Raw genomic sequence first — 22,800 nt, 5'->3', positions numbered from 1 at the left:
TTACTTCATATTTATACTATACTAATTTTCAACACTAATCCTTTATGGGTTCCGGAGTGGCGTGCTACTCGCCAGAAAAGCGCTTCAACACCCATCAGGGGTAACAAGTGCTAAATGAATGCAAATCTTTCTTCCCCTTTTATCCATCCGCTATCCTTCTCACTCCAAGTAACAGACTAATATCCACCACTGAAATTACCTCATATTTCACCATATTAATTCACCACTAATAATTTATAGGCTCCCTGAATACCATGCGTCAACAAGCGAGCGATAAATAAATACAAACCTTTGTCCTACTCTATCCTTCTGCTATCATTCCAAATGCAAATAACTGACTAACCTATCCACCACTTAAAATGTACTTGCATGTTTCACTATACTAATTCAACACTAATCCTCTGTGGGTCCCAGAGTAGCGTGTTACCCGCTGAAAAAGCGCTTTGACGCCTCGTCAGGGGTAGTAAGCGCTATTTAAATGCAATTACAATACAATACAATACAATACCTCTCTATACCTCTTGCGCTACGTCTCTCTGCCTCTCTGTCTACTACTCTCTACTGAGTCTCTAAGCGCACACACACATATATATATATTATATATATGTATATATATGCATATGCATTCATATATGTGTATTTATACATACATATATAAACATATATATATATATACACATCTGCATATCTATATAAATACAAATATAAATGCATGCATATATATATATATATACATTTACATATATGCATACATATGCATGTTATGTACATGAAAGTTTAAAAAACACTAATAAAAGCAAAGCTAAAAAGCCACCTAATTACAAACAGGATTGCTTTAACTTTTTTGATTTCAAAGTAAAGGATTGCTTTAACTTAAACAAGGGCGAGACCTATTGCATTTCAATGCTTGTTCCTAAGACCTGAGGCGTTGTTCAGCAAAACGTAGTCGTTTGCCTCATGCCACGACGAAGAAGAGTTATCGGTCTAGTGTTTCAGGTGTCCTACTAAAGCCAGCCAGAACACCGCATGTGCTCTGCGTCCCTTTTGTGTTGTGCTCCTGCCGTCGTGACGTCACTTGATCGTTCCTTCCTGTCGCGCGGCCCAATGGCGCCGAGGCAGCGCGTTGACGTACATCGCTGACCCTGTATGATATGCTACTTGGATCGACGCTGTTCCCTGGTTGGTCCGAGTGTAGACGGTTGGAGAAGGGTAAGTGCCGTAGCTGAGGGATGGCGGAGGGGGTTCAGCATGGCATCCGCCGGCCCCGGGAAGAGGAGTCGGAACTGTGCACCTCCACAGGTCGAGGCTGTGGCCAGGAAGAGGAGGAAGTGGAGATATTCTTCTCCAGTAAGCGACGGCTGCAGCAGAGCCCACAGGAAGAGGAGCGGCTGGAGCGCGAGCATTTCTGGAAGATTATAAACACATACCGATACTATGGGTAACGTAAAGCATACATGTTCAGCTTCACTGTGAAGATCCATAGTAGATATGTCTGTCAAGTTTGCAATTAACCCATGGGTGACATTTCTACGTCTTTCAATGAGACATTGTGATACTCCATCTCTCCCAGTGGCACGTTTTTTTTAGCACCCCCTGAAATGTTTTTCGTTGGAAACAACCAATTGTGTTGAGCACAGCTCCACACCCTTACCACGGTAGCTGCTTTAGTTTGTCTATGTTTGAGGTTTCTCAATCCTCCCACCTAGGAGTAGGAGAGAGGTGCAGTGACCCAGCTAAAACACGAGAGCACTCGCTGAAATGCCATTTCATTCACAGCCCTTTATGACTACTTTAACACCACAGCCCTTCCAATACTCCAGAGACAGCTTTTCTAACAAAGTCAAGGTAATCAATCTTTCCATTCCAGGAACAGTATCCACTCCAGATCTCTCACTCGCTCCTCGTTATGAACAGCCATTCAGAACTTGAACTCTGTGGATTCACAGTATCTGCTATTCGGGACTCCTGTGGCAACTACAGAACCACATCTGGGAATGGGGACACATGCGAGGGTGGAAATCTGATAACTATTTTATAACCAGTTCCACTTTAAAATTTACTAAGTCGGACTCTAATTTCCATGCCAATTTCTTCTCCTGGTGTATAGTCTTTGTCACCGTGTTAGAATGGAGCACAACCTGAATACATTTCTAAAATAATCCTCAACTTATAGCATTTAATATTCAGTCAATGATGAGAGGTTTGAAGAAGTTTTAAAAGCTTTATTTCTCATTAAGAGAATAGTTTGTATTTTTGTTCTTTTATTCAAGTTACTCAAAGAAGTCTGTTTTCAGACATTTCGAGATTTTTATTTTTCGATTAAGCATACAAAATAACAGCGTGTTCCGTAAAATAGTTAGTCCCTATCTTAATCTAAAGAACCTAACCTAGCAAGAACCCATAAAAAGTTTTTGGGGAAAATAGTGAGAAAAGTTTGGAGCAATAAGCTAATGGCTATAGGAAAGTCTAACTCCCCAGAAAGAGTAGTTCTTGTAACTCACTAAGTTACCTAATCGCTGCCGAATCAACAGTCAATACAATAGGAGGGAATCATCCCAGCAGTAGCTATAATCCTCCCAAAGATAAAGTCTCCTCACAGAGGGTAAGTCGAAAAAGAAAATCACCGTTAGCAGTAGCTTACAATAATCTCAGGCAGGAGTAGCACAATCCAGTGCTAAGGGGCATGGCAGGGAAGGAGTTTATAGAATGCATTAACTCTCTGGCTAGGAACCCATACTATATAGAAAGCACAAAACATGCTGCAAACTCTAAATATTGAATAATTTCTGGCTAATAGGAAAGGATCTTTCGATGGTCTGTAGTCTTCCTCGATTCCCACAGTGAATGTCCATTTTAACAAAGTTATTTTAATGCGGCTACAACGAATGACCTAAAGCTACATCTAAAAAGGTTCTCATGAGAACTTTTACAAACCTACACTGTTAGTAGTTCAGTGTCCCATTATGTAACAATGGTGTGCCCTATGAACAATATTCAGCATGTCCTGGTTAGATCATGGAAATCGAAACTAAGCAAACATTTTCTTTCATTGATATACTTATTTATTATAAGCATGTGGCAGAGAAAACTATCCAACTACAAAGAAATCCTATGGTGTGCAGTGAAAAATACATTTTGCAGCAAACAAGATATTTCACAAAGATGTCACATTTTGCAGTTCAATTATAACATTGTCAGGGTTTACAAAAATGATTAATTTTATTGAAGGGATAGCAGAGAATGAGAATATTTTGAGGCATACCAGTTAAAAAACTATAGAAATGGGAGCTTTGTGCAGAAATGAGCAACATTTTCTTTTGCCACGTTTAAAAGGCACATTTTCCATAACCACTATATTGGCATGCATTTTCTATGTTGCTGTTACAGCATATTTCTATAATATGAGGTTAAAATGTATGTAAAAAATGTCAACTTCCACACAAACTCATACCATGCAAAATGAATTAAAATGTGTGAAATGTAAACCGAGACTTCATCAATGTCTTGAACTGCTCAAATGGTTGTTACTACCTAAAAATAGATAGTTGTTTTTTCTTCTACGTTAACATTTTTCAATTATATTGTTGGTGAGTGGTTGTTATACTTGGCAGCTTTTGGCGAGTTTCCCCAGTCTTTTTGCTTTCAGACCTCCCGGTTTTTGCTGGCGTAGTGTCTTTGCGCACTTTCCCACTGCTGATCAGTGTTAATTTACAACAGGAGCATTTGCACTTGGTTATGGATTGGTGTATGGCATATTTGATTTCTTGGTGAGGACCTAGTAAAGTGCATTAGTGTCAGGGCAGGTAAATCATATGCTTCTAGTGTGCTTGGGTAAGCGAACGCAGCATAGCGCTACAGACACAGGGGAAGCTTGGCGGCCGGCGCTGGAAGAGCCCCGAAGGAGCAGTTTCATCACGGCCAAGAGCATTAAAATGGTAGCGGGGTGCCAAGGCAGGTAGCTGAAAAGGTGGCATCACAGGAGATGTGATTCACAAGGCGCACAGGCAAAACCTCGGCGCTCGTCGGACCCCGCCTGACCTTGCCTGATAATAAGATGGCTACCCATAATTAAGTGAGCAGTTGAGGGAAAAGAGGCTCGCAAAACGAGAGGTTTCAGATATAGCCAACATGAGTGCACCCGTCCTGCACGGACATGTATACTTGCTGATACCCCCCTGGGCTATATGAACCCTTTGATGCGGCTCTGCATACCTGAAACTCTCAGCAGGGGGGATTCCCCATTTGCTTTCTGCAGTACCATGCCGCCGACCAGGGCATGAAGGACCTACAAAGCCTCAATGTCGCCAGCGTACACTGAAGGTGCCCACTGCGATATGTATAGACATTCCTGCTTTGCGTCACTGCTCCCACCACACACAGCACGCAGGGCGCAGAGGAGCCCACACTTATGTTGCCAAAGAAGACGCCACCTCCACCCAAGGTCACCAGCTTCTTCCACCCCGCAGACAAACGACAGCTGCTTGACCAAGGGGAGTCTGTGAGCATCATGGCCCTCACCAAAGATTACTTATTATCCTCATTGCGCAGTTTTAAGGCTGAACTACGCGCTGAGCTAAATCAAGACATGAAAGCCTCTTATCGACCACCTCCGGACAGACCTGACCACATGCATGCCCACGCGCCAACAAGACGTCGATTCGGTAGACCTGAGCGAGATAGACCTGGAAACATAAGCTTCTGGAATGGCCTGTGCTAGGTTTTTACCTTGGAGATGGGGCAAACTCATGGCCACAGAGAGAAAACAGTCTAATCTCCAAACTGATGTCGTTCACATTTAGCAGTGACTAAAATATTGGCGGAGTCAGCGGATCTAGCCGACCTGCTGGCGATAAAAATTATGTTCGATCATATGTGTGTTACAGTTCTCACAGTTTATCGCCACCCCAACGCAACCCCAGGTTTTAATGACTCCTTTATGACCTACGTATCTGATATGTGTTCTAGATATAGAAACGTCATAGTTACAGGAGACTTCAACTTTCACTGGGACAAAGATAGGAAACAACCGGCAGCGAATACCCTAGAGACAACCATGTCCTCTCTAGGATTCAGGCAGCTTGTGAATGCCCCTACCCATACTAAAGGCCACACCCTGGATTTGATATGGACTACATACCCCAGGGTGGTACTAGTTGGAATCTCTCCCTGCATATGGTCAGACCACCATCTGATCTACTGTGACATCTCTTTGGACACTATACCCTCACGTTCAGTACCTAAAACTAGACTGACTCGTCAGTGGAAAAATGTAGATCAAGATACACTGACCACATCACTTAGAGGAATTGCCCAGCCAATAATGCTCAATCAAGATGTAGACCAGGATTGTAAAAACCTGATGGACTATCTGGTAAAGGCCATTGATCAGATAGCCCCTGAGAAACTCCAGACAAAGAATAGTGGGAAAAAGGGAGCCCCTTGGTTTACACCTGCTCTGAGGGACCAAAGGAAGGCCCTGCGTAATATAGAGAGAAACTGGAGGAGGAATAAGAATACAGCCACTTGCGAACAATACAAAACGGCGTTCCGTAGTTACAAAAAATCTATCCAGACAACTAAAGCTGCTTTCTACGAGGCTCGTATAAATAAGGCGAATAATGTTCAAAAGGAAACATTCAACATTCTGAAAGAACTAACAAAAAGAGCCCAAGATGCAGAAAGCAGCATAGACTGTGACACCTTCCAGAAATACTTTCTGGATAAAGTTGACATTATCAGGCGTGAAATAAAAAGCACGGGGTGCAGCTTAATTGAGCAGCACACCGATTTAATGCCAACGGTTAGCGGCTTATTATCATTTCCCCCCATGGATCCACTAACCCTTGAGTTTTTGATGAGAAAGACGAAATCTGGCTCCCCAGCAGATCCATGCCCCCCAAGCATTTTCCGCTTGGCAGGACCAATCCTAGAGAACCATATTCTAGCCATACTTAATAAATCCCTGAGTACTGGCAGGCTCCCAACTGGCTTCAAGGAAGCCCGTGTAAGACCGCTGCTAAAAAAAGTGGGGGGAGATCCCAATGTTTTAAAAAACTATCGACCTATATCTCAGCTGCCCTTCCTGTCTAAAGTACTCGAACAGCATGTACTCAAATCTTTGTCAAGCTATCTGGAGTCTAACCATCTACTCCATGAGAGGCAAGCAGGCTTTCGTGCACACCACAGCACCGAGTTGGTCATGCTCTCGGTGCTGGATGAGCTCAGAAGGATGGCTGACAGCAAAAGACCGAGCGCCCTGATTTTGTTAGACCTATCGGCGGCGTTCGATACTGTCAGCCATCCCATCCTGCTGAACAGGCTGGCTGGGTTTGGGATTCAGGGCCTAGCCCTTCGGTGGCTGGATTCATTTTTATCTGGGAGAACGCAGAGAATCCAGATGGGAGACAGTGTATCAGGAGTGGGAAGTCTGACCTGTGGTGTCCCCCAGGGTTCAGCACTATCCCCACTCCTGTTTAATATATATCTACAGCCCCTGATTAACACACTAGCGGGAATGGGCTGCCGAGTATTCAACTATGCTGACGACACGCAGCTGCTGCTGGGCATAGATGATACAACACATGCCCAGTTGCATGCGCAAGATATACTCCGATACACGGTCCACTGGATGTCCATCAACCAGCTCAAAATCAACCCGGAGAAGACAGAGGTGCTGATAATACCATCCAAGTGCACCTCCTGGAGTGACTTGTACTGGCCCCAGGAGCTGGGCCCAACCCCACAGCCGGCAGCCACGGTCAAAAGTCTGGGTATTAAACTGGACAGTGGCCTCTCAATGACCAACCAGGTTTCCACAGTGGTTGGCATTTGTACAGGTCTTTTAAGACAGCTGCGTAAACTGGCCCCTCTTCTTTCCCAATCGATGTTACGCACAGTGGTCTCGGCCACTATAGTGTCAAGACTCGATTACGGCAATGCGCTATACCTAGGCCTGCCAAAAACACTAACAAACAGACTTCAGGTAGTCTTAAATGACGCCGCCAGACTTATCTTCAATCTCCCGCGGAGAACCCATGCCTCTCCATTGTTAAAAGACCTACACTGGTTACCAATTGGACAGAGGTCTGTTTTCAAAAGCCTCTGCATAGCCCACAAAGCCATTTACGGGAAGGCCCCGACCTACATCAAGGAACGGATCGAGATATATAGGCCGGAAAGAAATCTTAGGTCCTCTGATGCCAAATTCCTTGTATGTCCTCGCTTTAAGCTGGCCACAATGGGAGGCAGATCTTTTTCGGTTTTAGTACCGAAGCTCTGGAATGCCCTGTCTGAAACTCTCCGAAAGGAGGAGAATCTACTCCGCTTCAGGAAAGCCCTGAAGACCAGCTTGTTCCGAACATCGTTCAGCCCAGCCTAGGCATTCCACCTTCTCTCTCTCCTGGATGTTATGTTCTGTGGTCAAAGTGCCCTGAGACCTGTAGGTGACCCGGCGCTATATAAACCCATAATAACAATAACAATAACAATAACATTTAGTACTCTTTTCTTTGTCTACTTCCTTTGCTCCTATCCCCTCTCCCCTTGCCTGCTTCACCACCCAGCCCCCTGTCCTTCGTGCCCTTTGACTAAGCACTCCTTCTCCCCTTGGGGAAAGATCCAATATTTATACTCTGGAGTCTCAGCGACCCCCGCAGAGAGTCCACAGTGCCAAGGGAGCCACTCACAGTTGAGGTATGGTATGGCACCCCTTGCCAAAGCACTCCCTCTCCCCTTTTTGGGTAAGGATCCAGTATGTAGGCCTTGAAGTCTTCAAGACCCCTCTGAGAGAGTCCACTGCATAAAGGGAACCTCTTGCAACCGAGATGGGGAAATGATACCACTTCCCCTGGGATCACAGTTTACTGGACTTTGGACACAGCTTTGACTAGTCTACCGGAGTGTGTCCCCGTCACCCTCCCCTTTCTCGTTCCAGGGTGTTGTATCTTGCCCTCCCCATCTCTTTCCCTCCTTCATTCTCTACTTCCCCTGCTCCTACCCCTTCACTGAATCTCTCCCCTTGCCTGCTTTTTCCCTTACGTATATGTCCTTATTGTCCATCTCTACCTTAGATGTAACTATGTTGCCATGCTCTAACAACTGCTTAACATTTATAACGATGTAACCTGCAACTATGGTCTGATACTCATGTAAAGCGCTCTGTTACCACCGTGTCTAGCCAGCGCTATATAAAACCTTCAAAATAAATAAACTGGTGTTGCCACCCACAGAAGTAGCCCTGAAAAGGTAACTCAAACCTGCCACTGCAGAGTCTGTGCACAGTCTGTAACTGCCATGTCGACCTGGCAAGTGCGCCCACTTGCCGGGCCCTAACCTTCCCTTTTTCCTCATGTCAGTCACCCCTAAGTTAGGCCCAAGTTACTGTGTATGTTAGAGGTAGGACATGTACTGATGTGTGTGACATGTCCTGGTGGTGAATGACGATTCTCCAATTATCATACAGAGAGTATCTTGAATTCATTAAAAACAACAGAGGCTGACATTATGCATTAACATTTATTGCTGCCTAGACATGCAGCCTTTTAAAGTGTAACAAATACATCAGAAGCATTCCAAATAACATAACAAGGCTTCATGGCAACCAACTGTCTTTCCCTTAGAGCTGCAAAAGGTTTGACAACTTCTTCCAGAATAAACGTCATCCTGAGCTTTTTAGGGCTCTCGCCCTGCATTGCACTGCGTAAGCAGTGCTTCGCAGCGTGAGGCATTGTGTAATTAAAAACGGGGTTTTAGCAGTCACCTAGGAATTGTACACGACCCGCTCGTGCGTGTGCGATTCCTTTTGTGGTACCCCATTGGCCTTTGCGTGCGTCTTATTTTTAAAAGACTGCACACAATTGGCCTGAAGCACACGCATAGCTCCTCCCATGGCCTATTGGTGTCTATTACGCGCACCAAGCTCGTTATCGACACCAATAGGCCGTGGGAGGAGCTATGATTGTGCCCACACAGGTGCGACGTGCGCGCCACTTGTTTAATGAAGGTGCCTTTTGTTCAGGACTGGTACTTAAATTGTTGGCTGTGAAATAGAGCCAATGCATTTCTTAATGTCTGTGTCACTACATGTCTACACTCGTCATGGTAAAGTCTCGTTATTACCCAATGCCTTAGCTCATTTGTCGGCTAGCATTACTGTTGGACAGGTGTTGTGTGAATAGAGAGAATTTACCATTTCTGACTTGTACAGAGCTCATGGTTCAACGCATCTATGTTCAGCATTGTAAGCCACGCTAACTTCAGTCTAAAGATATCTGCCATCATCCATACTATTTCTGACCCCAAGTAGACGTCATTCCATTTAATGCCGACATATTTTCAGTACATCACTTACTTTACGAGTTGCTGACTCGCCGACCCTTGAGGCTTGTGGGTTTCCTACTTCTACCATAGCTGTCGGTAGTTCAGAGTTGGGAACAGTAAAATATGAAAAAGATGTGGTCTGTCTTTACGACGAGCCACATTATGGTTTGGAGGTAAATCGCATCTCATTTTCAGCCAAAAGAACATGTCCACGGGGAGAGATAGTTTACTGCAGATGGTCTTAGCCAGCCAACGGTCTCCCGCACCACAATCAACTGAGGTAAATCCTTGCTAACCTTGGATTTATTATATCAAAACAACATTCTGTATGACTTACACGTGAATTATCGGTGTGCGCCACACTGTTTGTTTGCTACTGGCTATGTTATTATTGTTCTTGCATAATATACAAATACCTATCGTACAGTTTGAATATATATGATGTTTACATTGGCTCCCTCCTCTCATCTGGTTTCCACAAACTTCATTTGCAATTTGCACACATCAGCATTTGTTTTCATTTAGATGTCCAAGGAAACTGAGCTCTAAAGTTACCTTTGCTTTTCTCAAATGATGCTGCCTTGTGCTTCTAGATCTTCATGTGTAGGACAGGTTTGAGCAACCCTTCACTGTAAACTTTATTAATGCGAGACCTATTGCATTGCAAATGCTTGTTACAAGGATGTAGAGTCTGAAAAAGAAAAGGAATACAAACAGGAACATTTTCTATGTACGTAGAATAATGATGCTCAGACAACAAGAAAATATTCAACATCTAATAAATCATCCACCAGGGAGAGGTGGGAGGGATAATGTCAGCCTCTGTTGTCTTTAATGAAATCAAGATTCTCTCTGTATAATTGGAGAATCGTCATTTCATTACAAGACCGGAGGCTACATAATGCAAGTTTAAAGCTCTGCAATGCTACATTGCTTACATGTTCCACAGGTTTAAGATCAAATTTAACAAACGTGGTAGCATTTGACCAGTCAGCTGCTTTAAGTACACACGTTTGTCTCCCCCACACACACACAATCTTTGGGTGTCTGACATTTGACTTAACATTGGGACTGTAGGTTTCTCTTCACAAACGAACTCATCATAAATGTGGAGAACAAACGTGTGATGTTGTCACATCACGATGTATATAGGTCTTTCCATCCCTGATGAAGTCACTGGTGACCTACCCATTAAGCGACGAAACGCGTGTTGGCCGGATCAACTGGAATAAAGACTGAAACGATTAAGAAGAACAATTGTTGCTGCATTTTTTATATATATATATATATATATATATATATATATTTATATTTATATTTATTGTGATAAGCATGATTACATCTGACTGTGCTAGGATAGTGTAAAAAAAGTAATTGGTTTTCATTCAAAGGTCTAAAAACACTCATTTTTTGTTCATACACTTTCATGCAACTTACACACAAAGTTTGGGATAGTCAAAAAGAAAGGGTAGTAAATGTTTTCAGACATTGGTGTATTATTTGATGGAAAAGAACTAAAACATCAGGAGAATACATTCTATTAGATATTTCTAATGCTTTAATGTCAGACACTCGTCTGAAAGATATTAGGCAAGTAGTGTAGCTAACATAATGGAAAGTTGTTTCCTTGTAAGGGAACAGTTATCAGGCCAAGATGCAAAAAGTTCGAAGATAAGATTTACATTCCATAATGAATCATATTTGGCCTTAGGTGGACGTTTGAGTTTTATTCCTTTCATCCCTCTACGTATTAAGGAGTCAGTACCAATAGAGAAGTCACTTAACAAGGAATGACCTACAGAAATTGCTGTTCTGTAACAATTTAGTGTTCTATAACAAAGTCCTGATTTTAAAAAGGTCTGCTAAGTAGTTTTCTACTTTTACAACAGGTGCGTCCACGGGATCCATATCTCGTTCCAGGCACCATTTTTTCCATGCACCGGTGTATCTCCTCCTTGTTCCCTGAGCCCAAGATTCGTCCAAAAGGTTTTTAGCTTCTCCTGAAAGACCTGAGTATCTTCTTGAACCCCTGAAATTTCCAGGCAAGAAGGTTCATTTTTCCTTCTAAGAGAAGAGGGTGTACCTCTCCCTCTGGGCCCTGAAGGAGATCTAAATTCTCTTGGCTAAGGCATGGAGTGTCTATCGCCAATTCCATCATGCCTGGGAACCATATTTGAGAATTCCAAAAGGGAGTAATTAGAACAATGCGGCAACGCTCCATTCAAACTTTCAAGAGAACTCTGGATTAGTGCGAAAGGAGGGAAGGCATAGCAATTTGGTATGTCCCATGGTTGGAGAAGAGCATCCACTGAAATTGCTAGTGGGTCTGGTCTTCAACTGAAGAAATGATCTATCTGAAAGGTCAGTCTGCTGGCAAAAAGATCTATCTCGAAAGGGCCTCATAGATCTTGAACTCTCTGGAAGATCGAAGGATTCCGCTTCCAGTCGCTGGTGACTCTTGGGAACCATGAGTTCCAATCTGCCCTTGTGTTTAAATAACTTGGGATGAATTCTCCTCTCAGAATTATTTTCTTATTCCAGCAGAAATACCAAATCCTCTTGGCTAGATCTGCTAGAAGCTTCGGCTTTGGTCCCCCCCTCGCCCCCCCCCCCCCAAGCAGTTTATGTAGGAGACTGCTGTAAAGTTGTCTAATTTGATAAGAACTACACTGTTTTTCAGGATTGACTTGAAACTCATTAGGGCGTTTAAGCTGGCTAACATTTCCAGACTATTTATATGAAAGGTGAGTTCCTCTTGGGACCATTTCTCCCCCGGTTTCTAGCTTCCCTAGTCTGGCACCCCAGCCTAGGTTGCTCGCATCGGATTCCAGTGTGTGATCTGGGGTATTCCAAAATATTGCTTTCTCATTCCAACTGTCTAAGTTGTTACGCCACCATAGGATGTCCTCCCGAGCTTCCAGAGACAGAGGAACAGCGTATGAATACCAAATACCTTTTTTCAGTCCTGTAGATTTTAGTCTCTGTAAGGATCTGTAGTGTAGGGAGCCGGGGAAATATTGCCTGACTGGATGAAGAGAGGAGGCCTACTACCCATGCAAGTTCCCTCAGGCTCCCTGTGTCCTTTGACATAAGAAACTTCTTTCTTTATTTGTATTAGTTAGGGGAGTTGTAACTGAGCTAGAGGTGTGTTCACCTGGAAACCTAGAAACTCTAGGTTTTGTGAAGGGGTCGTAATTGATTTCTGTACATTGATGATGAAGCCCAGACTCTGTAAGAGATCTTCAGTCCATTTTATGTGACTCAGTAATTCTTCCTTGCTTTGGGACAGGAGTAAGATGTCGTCTAGGTAGATAATAAAACAAACTCCTCTTCATCTCAGAGAGGTGACTACTGGTCTCAGGACCTTGGTGAAACACCAAGGAGCTGAGGATAGGCCGAATGGAAGACCTCAACATTGATTGGTTATATATATCCATACAAACCGTAGGTATTTCTAAGAATCTGGACCCATAGGGATAGTAAAGTAGGCGTCCTTTAGGTCTAGTTTTATGAGCCAGTCTTTCTCTTGAAGGATATCTCCCAGAAGATGTACCTCCTCTATTTTTGAAGTGTCTGTATACCAGGAAGGAATTCAAATCGTTTAGATTTATAACTGAACTTCAACCTTTCTCTTTCTTTTTTACAATAAAGATTGTGCTCACAAAGCCTGGACCGATGTTTGATAAGATAAGAATCGCTACTTTGGCTAACATTTGGCTCACCTCCGCGTCTACTAGGGAGAATTGTTCCTGGTTTAGGGTAAGTTCCCTGGGGTGTTTGGTCTGGTAAGGAGTAGTAATGAACTCTATTTTGAAACCTTTTACTGTCTGTAGGACCCAGGCGTCTTTCGTTACGGACGACCGATTGTGGCTGAAAAGGAAAAGGCCTCCCCCCCCCCCCCCTACCTTTGGGAGGGAAGAACCAGGAAGAGAAGATCTTTCCTTGGAATCTACCTTGATTGTTTCCGCCTCGTGCTCAATTGTTGCAGCCTCTCTGGGGTTTGAAGTTATTGTTTCCCCAGTAGTATCTCTAATAAACGCGTTTGCTTGGGTGTGAGTACCTGTTGAATCCGTGCTGGCAGCGGTCCCCCCCGTCAATCCTTCCAAAAACTGCCTCCGAACATTTACCTCATGTTGGATTGTGCTTTGTTAAAAGCAGAGAATGTCGAGACGTATTTACCCAGAGATTTAATAAAGGTCTCTCCAAAGAGTAGGCCGTTAGGTCTCCTTGGACATCTTTGTTTGCTAGATCCACCAATTTGGGATTCATGCACATTAGGATGGCTCTACATCTCTCGGAGGCCAGGTTGGCATTGGCATTTCCAAGGAGGCAGATTGCCTGCTGGCTCCATCCACAAAGGAGTTCGGTATCCACCGGAACACAGTTCATGGAGGATTCCTCGGCTAGGTCCAGGATTCTAGCAAGGGGGCCAAGTGTGTCAAGGAGCTTTTCCTGGCACTGCTTAAGGCAGAGTTCCAGGCCCTTGCGAGGGTCTTTCCCGGTTTTAAATAGGAAGGGGAGTAGTTCGGGGTCGATGTTGGGGATCATGCAGGCTTTGTTGTTAAAGGTCTTGGGCACTCTGACCTCATGAGGTTTCGAGAATCTTTCAAGTGGTTTTCTAATCCAAGCCTAATAAATAAATTTGGCCACATGATCTAAGGGCCACTAGTCTGAACCTCTAGGGTGGGTAACCAGGGAGGGGGGTTAAGCATCTCAGACCCTATTGGGTCTTTAATGATTTTAGAGTTGTAGGTAGATTGCCCCAGTTCCTCATCGAGGAGGTCATCATAAAATAAATTCTGGAGGTTGAAGATGTACTCATCTGCCTCATCATTGATGGCATTTGGGGACTGGTAGTCATTGGCATCTTCCATGAGGTCTATTGTGCCGCGAGGTACGCCTGATCTCTGTGTGCTGCGAGGGACACCTGTGCTTTTTGCGCCATTCAGGTAGATCGTTCTTTGTGTGCCGCTCGGGGCACCTAGGTCTTTTGTAGCGCACAGGCTACCAATGGATAAAACCCTGTCATCTGAAGTCGCGCGCAGGCTACCGTGAGGCTCAAGGTGTCTACATTTTTTAAGGGCCTTACCGCCTTTCCTTGGAACAGTGTCTTGCTCTTCATCTGAAGATAGAGCTTGGTCTTCGCCATGAGTATTCCTCTTTCTTTTGATGAGTGCTGCCTCCACAGCTTCCTTTAAGGATGTCTTTAATTGCCTCTATAAGAGGTTCATGAGTGAGTTCTCAGTGAGTGGGGACTCATTTATGGGCTGTCTCACTTTGAGACATATTGTCTTAATATTCCCCATTTTTGCAATGTGAGTTGTTCCTTTAAGGCTTTCCTTAAAACATATTTGTTTAATATTAAAGAGCTATTAATAAGCCCAGCTTCGCTAAAATAAACATGCCGCAGGAAAAAAAAGCTGGGCGTACCGGAAGTGGAAACGGCTGATCTTAATCCGTTGGCTCAGCGCTGTATGTCTCCATGGAGATGCACAGCGCGAGTCAAAAACGGGCCTTCACGTCGGGTATTTTTTGCTTTGCGGGTCATATTTGAAGGGGGAAGCACTTAATTTTACGAACGGATCTCCTCCGGGGAAGCCGGAAGGATCCCGAAGTGCGAGGCCGTAAGAGCAAGCTTCAGCTTTGTTGTAGAGACTGGGTTTCTTGCTAATGAAGCGTGTCTGGCATTTGTAAGTAAGCGCCGAGCCTTATCAGTTAAAAAAAACAATGTATAATAGTGTGGCCGAGTCGGAGGGTTGCTCCGTTTTTGTCTTGTGGGGAAAAAGAAGGTTAACCAGGGATCGGAGGAGAAGGGAAGAGCTGGTATGCTTTCACTTCAGCTAACGAGTCCATTTTAGTAGATTAAAAGAAAAGTTTTTTTTTTAATTTAAACGTTAAGCTAAACGAAAGAGGAGCCCAACCATAAACTGGAAGGGAATCCTTGACAAGCAGAAGGACTTACCTGATGATGGGTCGATCGTACTAGAAGGTTTAACTGTAGTGCAAAACACTCTAAAATACAGTCAATTAACAGTATTGTATATAGATATGTTAAATGTTGGTTAATATAGAAGATAGCAGTTAAATAAACATATAAACAGTTCTAAAACATCAGTCATAGGAGGTACAAGAAGTTGTACTTGGCTGTCCAGGAGCAGCGAATAAGAGGAAGATAATTGGTTGCTATGACTCCTTGTTATGTTATTTGGAATGTTTTGCTTATGATGTATTTGTTACACTTTAAAGGGCTGCATTTCTAGGCAGCAATAAAAGTTATTGCATAATGTAGCCCCCAGTCTTGTGATGAAATTAGTGTATTTCGTTTGTCAGTATTGCAAGGCTGCATGTTCCCATAGGACAGAATGGGAAGTTTGTTTATACCATCTTAAAAACATAACTACCCTTGGGAACAAGGTAGGAAATGAAAGTTTAGTATGTCTGGACTCCGAATGTTAAAATGCATCTTTTAGTGAAGATGATTTTTACATTCTGTTTGAAAATACCACTTTTAGAAGTAGGTATTTTCTTGCTTGGCCATCCTGTGTGCCTCTGCTGGGGTTGTGGACTGACTGTTTGTCTTTGGGATGACAGGGGCTGGGGAGGGGCAGTGGCTCCCGAGACCCTGATCGGTCAGGACTGGGCTGCATTTAGAGTAGTGGGAGGAGATTTCCTTGCACCTGAATAAGCCTGGTCTGCCTTGCACAATGCCATCTCAACCCCCTGCCAGGAAGCTGCAACAGTGAGGACAGTATTGATTTGGGATGGGTACAGACCCACTTATCACAAACAGTTTCAAAAGGTCAAATATAAGGCTCAACTGAGGACGCAAACCCCAACAAAATACAAATAAAGCAGCGGAGACCCAATATGCAAAATAGTGTGACATATAGTTAAGAATGGGCAAAAATTCCCATCAGTAACCATTCTGTACCGCCCTATTTAACATCATTTGGGTTCTCCTTGCCCAGGAGACAAGACCACACAGCACATCCTAATGATGTTTTTAAGGCTATGTGTAGTATTTAAATAAATGTGTTATCAAGAGGGGTGGTATGTTCCAAAGATATAAACCTATTTGTGGTTACTGAATAAGCAGTGCAAAAAGTGAGTTAAACAATACATGTGAGTGCAAGAATAAAATTGGATCGGCTGAGTAGATTGTTAATTTTAATGATATCTCTCAATTGTCCAAATTTAAAAATACAGTGAAAATACAGATTTAACAAAATATCTGTAAGCAATGTTGGTCGACATGTTTCAGCATTTAAGATGGAATAGTTACAATGCTTTCTTCAGGACCTGATGGAAACTACTGCTTATGAAGTGAAAAATTAAAAACAGTCACCTGCAATTTTCAGGTTTCATAATCAACCACATACCATTTGTAGTGGTGATAGCACTTCACCCCACCTGGCTGCAGCTCAGGTTTGTAGGAGCACCGCTCTATCCGTCGGTGTCTCCGCACAGTCGTCTGTGCTGTCTGGGGAGGCAGGCACACTCTGCCTTAAGAGAATAAAGGATTTGGTGATATAAATATTGCGGCCCAAACCCCAGAACTTTAGAACTATTTTGAAACAAAGACTGCCAAGGAGAAGCTGTGAGGAGGAACTACCACTTTGCTTTGTGCTTTGCTGTGGTGGCCTGCAGTGGCTGCTTCTGTCTTGGGCAGTGAACGGACTGGATTGAACTTTTTGCAATCTTTTGTGAGTTTCTCCAACGGCTTAAGGTAAAGCTTGCCCCCTTGTTCAAGAAGTCTCAGGAACAGCAAAGACTTCAAGTGCTTCTGCTCTCAGCACTGGGGTCAGTGTGTTTTTGTGCTGCAACAGAAGAAAAGGCAACCCGACACGTCTACTACGCCACTGCCTACTCCGTGTCCTGAAGGCACCGTTCCTGAAGGCACCGCAGAGGGCACTGCAGCACCGCAACCCTGGTCTCACCGCTTACGCCGCCGCTTACACCGCGACCTATGGGCAACGCACACCGCACTGCCTCGCTTCACTCCATCGCCCTGGTATCCCCAACGGTGCCGATCCACACCACTGCTTGCACCGTGGTTCGAGGGCACCACTTGTAAGTTACACGACGCAGTGTTTTTATCACGCACCGCAACCTTTGCCTGCCGGCGCCATTGACTCCAGTTTGTCAGCCGACAACCGTGCCTTAGCGACGCCGCTGCTTGCACAACGACTTGCCAGCAATGCGACGAGCACCAGTGCACTTTGCACCGCAGCACCCGACGCCAGCGACCCTGATTTCAACCGCAAGAAGTTCGATCAGCAACGCATGTGAATTCAAGGGCCCAACGACTCCTGCTTCGACCTCCGGAACAGACGCCTACTGACGCCTTGCTTTCGGAGCTCAACAAGAGGTCACCGACGCCCTGTATTATTAAAGGTACTGTTTTGTGGGTCTTCCCGACACCGTAGCTGGCCCGCAACGCCGTGGTCAACCAGAACTGTTTGGAATTTGTTGTTTACGAGGCCATGATCGCCTCAGACTGAGCTATCGACTTCAAGGAACTTTATTTCAAGTTTATTTTGATAACTGAAGATTTTTAAGTACTGTATCGTTTATTTTTGTTATCGTTTTTGGTCTTGTCTTAAGTATATAAAAAGATTAGATATTTTTCTAAACTGGTGTGGTGTCCTTTTGTAGTGCTTACACTGTGTTGGTTATGTGCAAATGCTTTACACACTGCCTCTAAGATAAGCCTGTCTGCTCGTGCCAAGCACCAAGGGGATGAGCAGGGGAGACTTTGAGTGTAACTCCCTTATCCTAACTAGAAGAAAGGGTCCCTACTTGGACATGGTTCAAACCATTGCCAACAAGAGCCCCCCATTTCTAACAGTGGTGATGTGTCCATTCAGATCCCCAAACTTTGTGTTGCCTCTCTTGTACTGTCTAGTTGTTTTTTGCTAACCTCTCGAAGAACAAAAGTACAGTATGCAAGCTGGAAATGCAGTACTTCTAAACACGGTCAACTTACATCCATTGGTCTTTAAAAGTGAATGAAGATGAAGTGGATGGGTGGGTGCTTTTGTTAGCTCCATGCTATTCAGTGATTATGTAATTTTGTTTTAATTTTCAGAACCGGTATTCGTGAGCGAGTTAACCGAACAGAAAGGCAGTTCCGATCCCTCCCTGATAATCAACAGAATCTTCTTCCAGACTTCTTTCCTCATTTGGATAGGATTCGACAATGTATAGATCACAATCAGGAGATCCTGGAGGCCATTGTGGAGGATTGTATACACATGTTTGAAAATAAAGAGTATGGAGAAGTATGTACAACTTGCATGCCTGTTTCTATATCAACATTAATATTTTGTTACTCGTTGAGCTCCTTGTGTAACAATTAATCTTGTGTACCACTACAGCCTACAATTCAAATGCAAGGATCCACTATTTAGCAAGCATTGGACTGGTTTGCTTCCAAGCCCCTAAATTTCTCTCCTCATCCCACAAACAGAAATTAATCTAAAAAATGAATAAAGCTCTTTAGTTACAGGATAGCCGGCACTGCCTGGTCTATCACCCCTCTGACTGCCATTACCTCTGCAAAAACTGAACTGCATATTCATTATTAATGGGACTGTAAGGGATGTTCCCAGGACATTGTTTAAACTGCCATGCTTTCATAAGTCTTCCTTGCAGTTGTATTCATTTTAATTTCTACTTGTCTCTTGAACACTTTAACCCAAGTCCAACAAAGATCGCGTCATGGATTTTTTGCCATTTGATTGATTTGCAGAGCTCAGCCCTCTCTTTAACCTACAAATGCTACTATTTCATATTTGTTCCGTATTACACTTCTCATATTTTCAAATAACAGTATGCTACCCCAACATGTCTGATATGAGGTGTGCAAATCTTTCCAAATTTAGCATCCTGATTTTCCAGTGCTATGTCGTAATTGTACTATATTGTGCTAATTGGTGAGGTTAGGGGGGGACTCAGTTATTCGTTCATTGATTTAAGTTATACTCTGGTAAGGAAGACTCTGTTTATGAATTTGCCATACGTAAGTTTATAGCCCATGTATGTCCTTTATTGCGTAGCCACATATCTAAAAACCCTCTTTAATTGTGGTTCCTAGACCAAACCCCTTGTAAAGCCCATTAAACTTTTTTCTAAACACAGTTTGGGGAAAAGTTTTATTGGGTCATGTAAAAAATAAATTTTGGAGGAGAAATTATTTTGTCTTCTAATAAGCTGCTATAATTTAGACCAAAAGCCAGTAAACAATTTAGGCCAACAACAGTATTGACTTTTCGAACTAGAGGTCCAGTATAAGAAAAAAAAAATCGAGCATTCTACATTATACATAGTTTCATTTACATTTGTTTTTTTTTTAAAAGATGAAATTCCCCTGTTAAATATCGAAGCTGCCCCTTTATAATGCAATTTTAGAGAAATCCATTCGGTGTTTTTCACAAAATTTCTTGCAGTGATAATTGGAAAGTTATGCGGCATGTTTAAACAATCTTTAAAACCTAGCAAGCCTAAAGAGAATGCTCTATATAGTTGAAGGTTATATCTATACTGTTGCAATTGTTTAATGTATGTTAATTAATATGTGGCCCTAATTTGTGCAGGAGAGACGAGTAATAGCTACTTGTACCTCTTTTGTCCTATTTACTTCTTTGCCTTTGCTATTTAACACCCTTATCTTTCATTTATCATTAGTTGTACAGTAAGTGTAGATCCTGTCTTGTTCATGAATGCATTTACATTCTCTGAATTAGTTTTTGCTAGAAAAGTATTTTTTCTTAATGTAAAATGTTTTCTTAAGAAAATGCAACAACATTTAACCTGCATTGTAAAAAACAAAAAAACCTGTTTGTTATGTAGTGAAAATAAATGGTTCTGGTATAATTTTTCTGAGAAACACGCTCTTACACTTCATAGAGTAGTGCAAGCTTCCTTCACACATACAGACCAAGTTCAGAATGTGCAGCAGCTGTACAAGCCTTAACCGTGACTCACACCCTGTACAACATAGTCGCCTGCAGCTGTTCACGCTGCTCTTGCCTTTTAGCTCCTCAGAGACTGAATAGCAGATACTCCCAAAGTAGATAAGCAACATGACAGTACTCAAGGAATATGCCAAACAGTTGGATGCTGTGAGTGAACCTCAGGAAAAGGACTTTGTGTTACCACTGAACAGTCTGCATATCAGTGATAGGAAGTCTTCTCAAGTAGTGTGTCCATATCTGCAAACAGGAGTGTTTGCAGTGCCTGCTAGAAGCACATGGCATATTGTCCAGTTCCCAATACCTTACTAGGAATGTGCTACAACTGCTGGAAGCAAAGATTTGAGTGATGTCTAATTCTGGAGGTAACATCTGAAGTGTTGGGCTAGTGTTTGTCATTGGGTAAGGTGTAGATCAATGCATTTTCTTGTTTATTTGGAACTGATTGCATGATATTGTTATGTTTAGTCTCCATTTCCCAAACCCACTGTACTTTGAAGCAGTCCTTAAAATCAGCAGGAGTAAATTCTGAGGATGGATTGAAAAATTAAATTGTACATAATGATAAAGGCACACTTGGGTAAAACTGTGGTGCAATGCAGCCCTGATTTTCTGCTTTCCTTGAATGCCCTATATTGTTGTTACTGACTGATGTAAACATATTTTCCTTTTAGTGTATTTTAATTTTGGAAGAAAGCTTTGGTTAGCAACATCAACATTTACCAATACACGAACTACATACAAGACCCCCATGTTCAACACCCATCCCAAGCTTAACCCCACCAAAACAGAATACCTGCTATTGGTCATTAACAAATAGCAACAGTTAGCCTCAACTTTCCTCGACACCCTGAACCTAGACTCATGTATACCCCACTTTCACCCAATGCCTAGTCACTCAGATTAAACCCAGATTCAGTTCTGGCTTTCATGAGATACATCGTCACCAAATGACCTGGTACCAGCTCTCTTTTTGTAAAAAATTAAGACTACTTCTCTGAGAAAGTGACTCTAGCCCTTCTGTTCGTGGCCTCCTAGTCTCAAAACTGGAAAACCAAAGCAGCAAGCCTTCTCTATTTATATGCATCTAGGATCTCCAACAATATCCGCATATGTATTGGCCTGCACCAAATCTGTTACTATTTAGGTAAGAATCCTCTCTTAAAAGAACACTGCACAATTGGGTAATAAATACATAATCCTCAATGAGCCAGCTACTCCTCCTATCCAGGTGAAGGCGTCTTTCCTCTCCTACAGTTCCACACCACCTTTCGCATTGGTTTATGCTATGTAAATACGAAATACATACATAGTATCCTTTAAAGGCACCTACCTCTTTGTCAACATTATTTTAGAATTAACATTGAATGAGTGTTTTCGTTCTTACTGCAGATGATTACGTGAAGCAATATGCCTAAAGGTGCCTCGTTATAAAGTACAGAAAGTTGGGCTAACTGTGTCCTTTGCTTCCTCAAAAGTAAATATTATCAAGTGTAATTGCATCTTTTATGTTTAAGGCTTATTGAAACATGTATTTTAAGAAATGTTCATTTCACTTGTCCATTTCTGTTCAATACTAAGAGTAACATTGTTAATGGCAAATACTTGAATCTGGAAAAATGCCCCTCAACTTGTTCTGAGGCAGATATTGTACCTGCTGACAGGGTTTTCAACACTGTTGGATTTTTCTGATATTTGTGTATGTTTGAAACAGGGAAACAGAAAAGTTTATCCTGCGTCCACGTTTGATATGGACAAATTAAAATCTACAATTAAACAATTTATTAGAGATTGGAGTGAAGATGGGAGGACAGAACGAGAAGCCTGCTATCAGCCAATCATTAATGAAATTATGAAGTACTTTCCCAGAGACAAATGGTAAAACCTAACTTGTATCTTTAACCACATTTTAACTTTGTAGCTCTTTTAAATATGTATCGACAAAATATTGTTCTCTGTAGTCTGGTATTCTACGTGTACCGCAGAAATTGTATGAAATCGATATGGTTTCATGTTTGGGCAAAAAAATCTCCTTATCAAATTTTTCTTTTGTCTGATAATGCCCATGTCTTTTGTTTTTAATGTAATTGTTTTCTGGAGCTGTTAATTAATATAGCTGTGTTCTTGTTTACACATATTAACTTTAAGATTCTGGGAGCTAAGCTTTGGTTTTGCTATTTGTAATTTCTTGAAGGTTGAATTATAAAAGTTAGTTCCAGGTAGCACACAATAATGAAATATAAGAGATCCACTGCTTCACCAATAGGTCTTCTCACAACTACTGAAAATTGATTACACAGGATCTACCTACTTTTTTTCTATCTGCCCAAAATAATCTTCCAACACCCCCTCTCCCCCTTTGTAACTATTGCATATCTCACATTTTATTTTTTAATACCAACACATTTTATTGATTTTTAGGTCTCACCTGAGACTTTTGCCAGAGGCTTTTTTTTGCTGGTCTACAGCTTGAGTTCAAGAGCTCCTGCACAGTTGCCATCTGTGTTTT

General features: G+C 42.6%; 1 protein-coding gene across 1 annotated transcript in view; it reads left to right on the top strand.

Annotated features, from left to right (window-relative positions):
- The first annotated feature begins 1,035 nt into the window (after positions 1 to 1,035).
- Positions 1,036 to 22,800, top strand: part of LOC147665140 (protein-L-histidine N-pros-methyltransferase CARNMT1-like) — a 171,659-nt gene continuing 149,894 nt past the window's right edge. Inside the window, exons 1-3 of the mRNA XM_086949737.1 lie at positions 1,036 to 1,438; positions 18,407 to 18,599; positions 22,006 to 22,169. Of these exons, the coding sequence (XP_086805863.1) occupies positions 1,230 to 1,438; positions 18,407 to 18,599; positions 22,006 to 22,169 (566 nt within the window). The 5' untranslated portion in view covers positions 1,036 to 1,229. The remainder of the gene's footprint in view (positions 1,439 to 18,406; positions 18,600 to 22,005; positions 22,170 to 22,800) is intronic.

The sequence above is a fragment of the Lissotriton vulgaris genome, unplaced genomic scaffold (genome assembly GCF_964263255.1).
Source record: "Lissotriton vulgaris unplaced genomic scaffold, aLisVul1.2 SCAFFOLD_1042, whole genome shotgun sequence".
Lineage (NCBI taxonomy): Eukaryota > Metazoa > Chordata > Amphibia > Caudata > Salamandridae > Lissotriton > Lissotriton vulgaris.
Note: the sequence above shows the minus strand (reverse complement) of the source record. Positions and strands in the feature narration are given on the sequence as shown.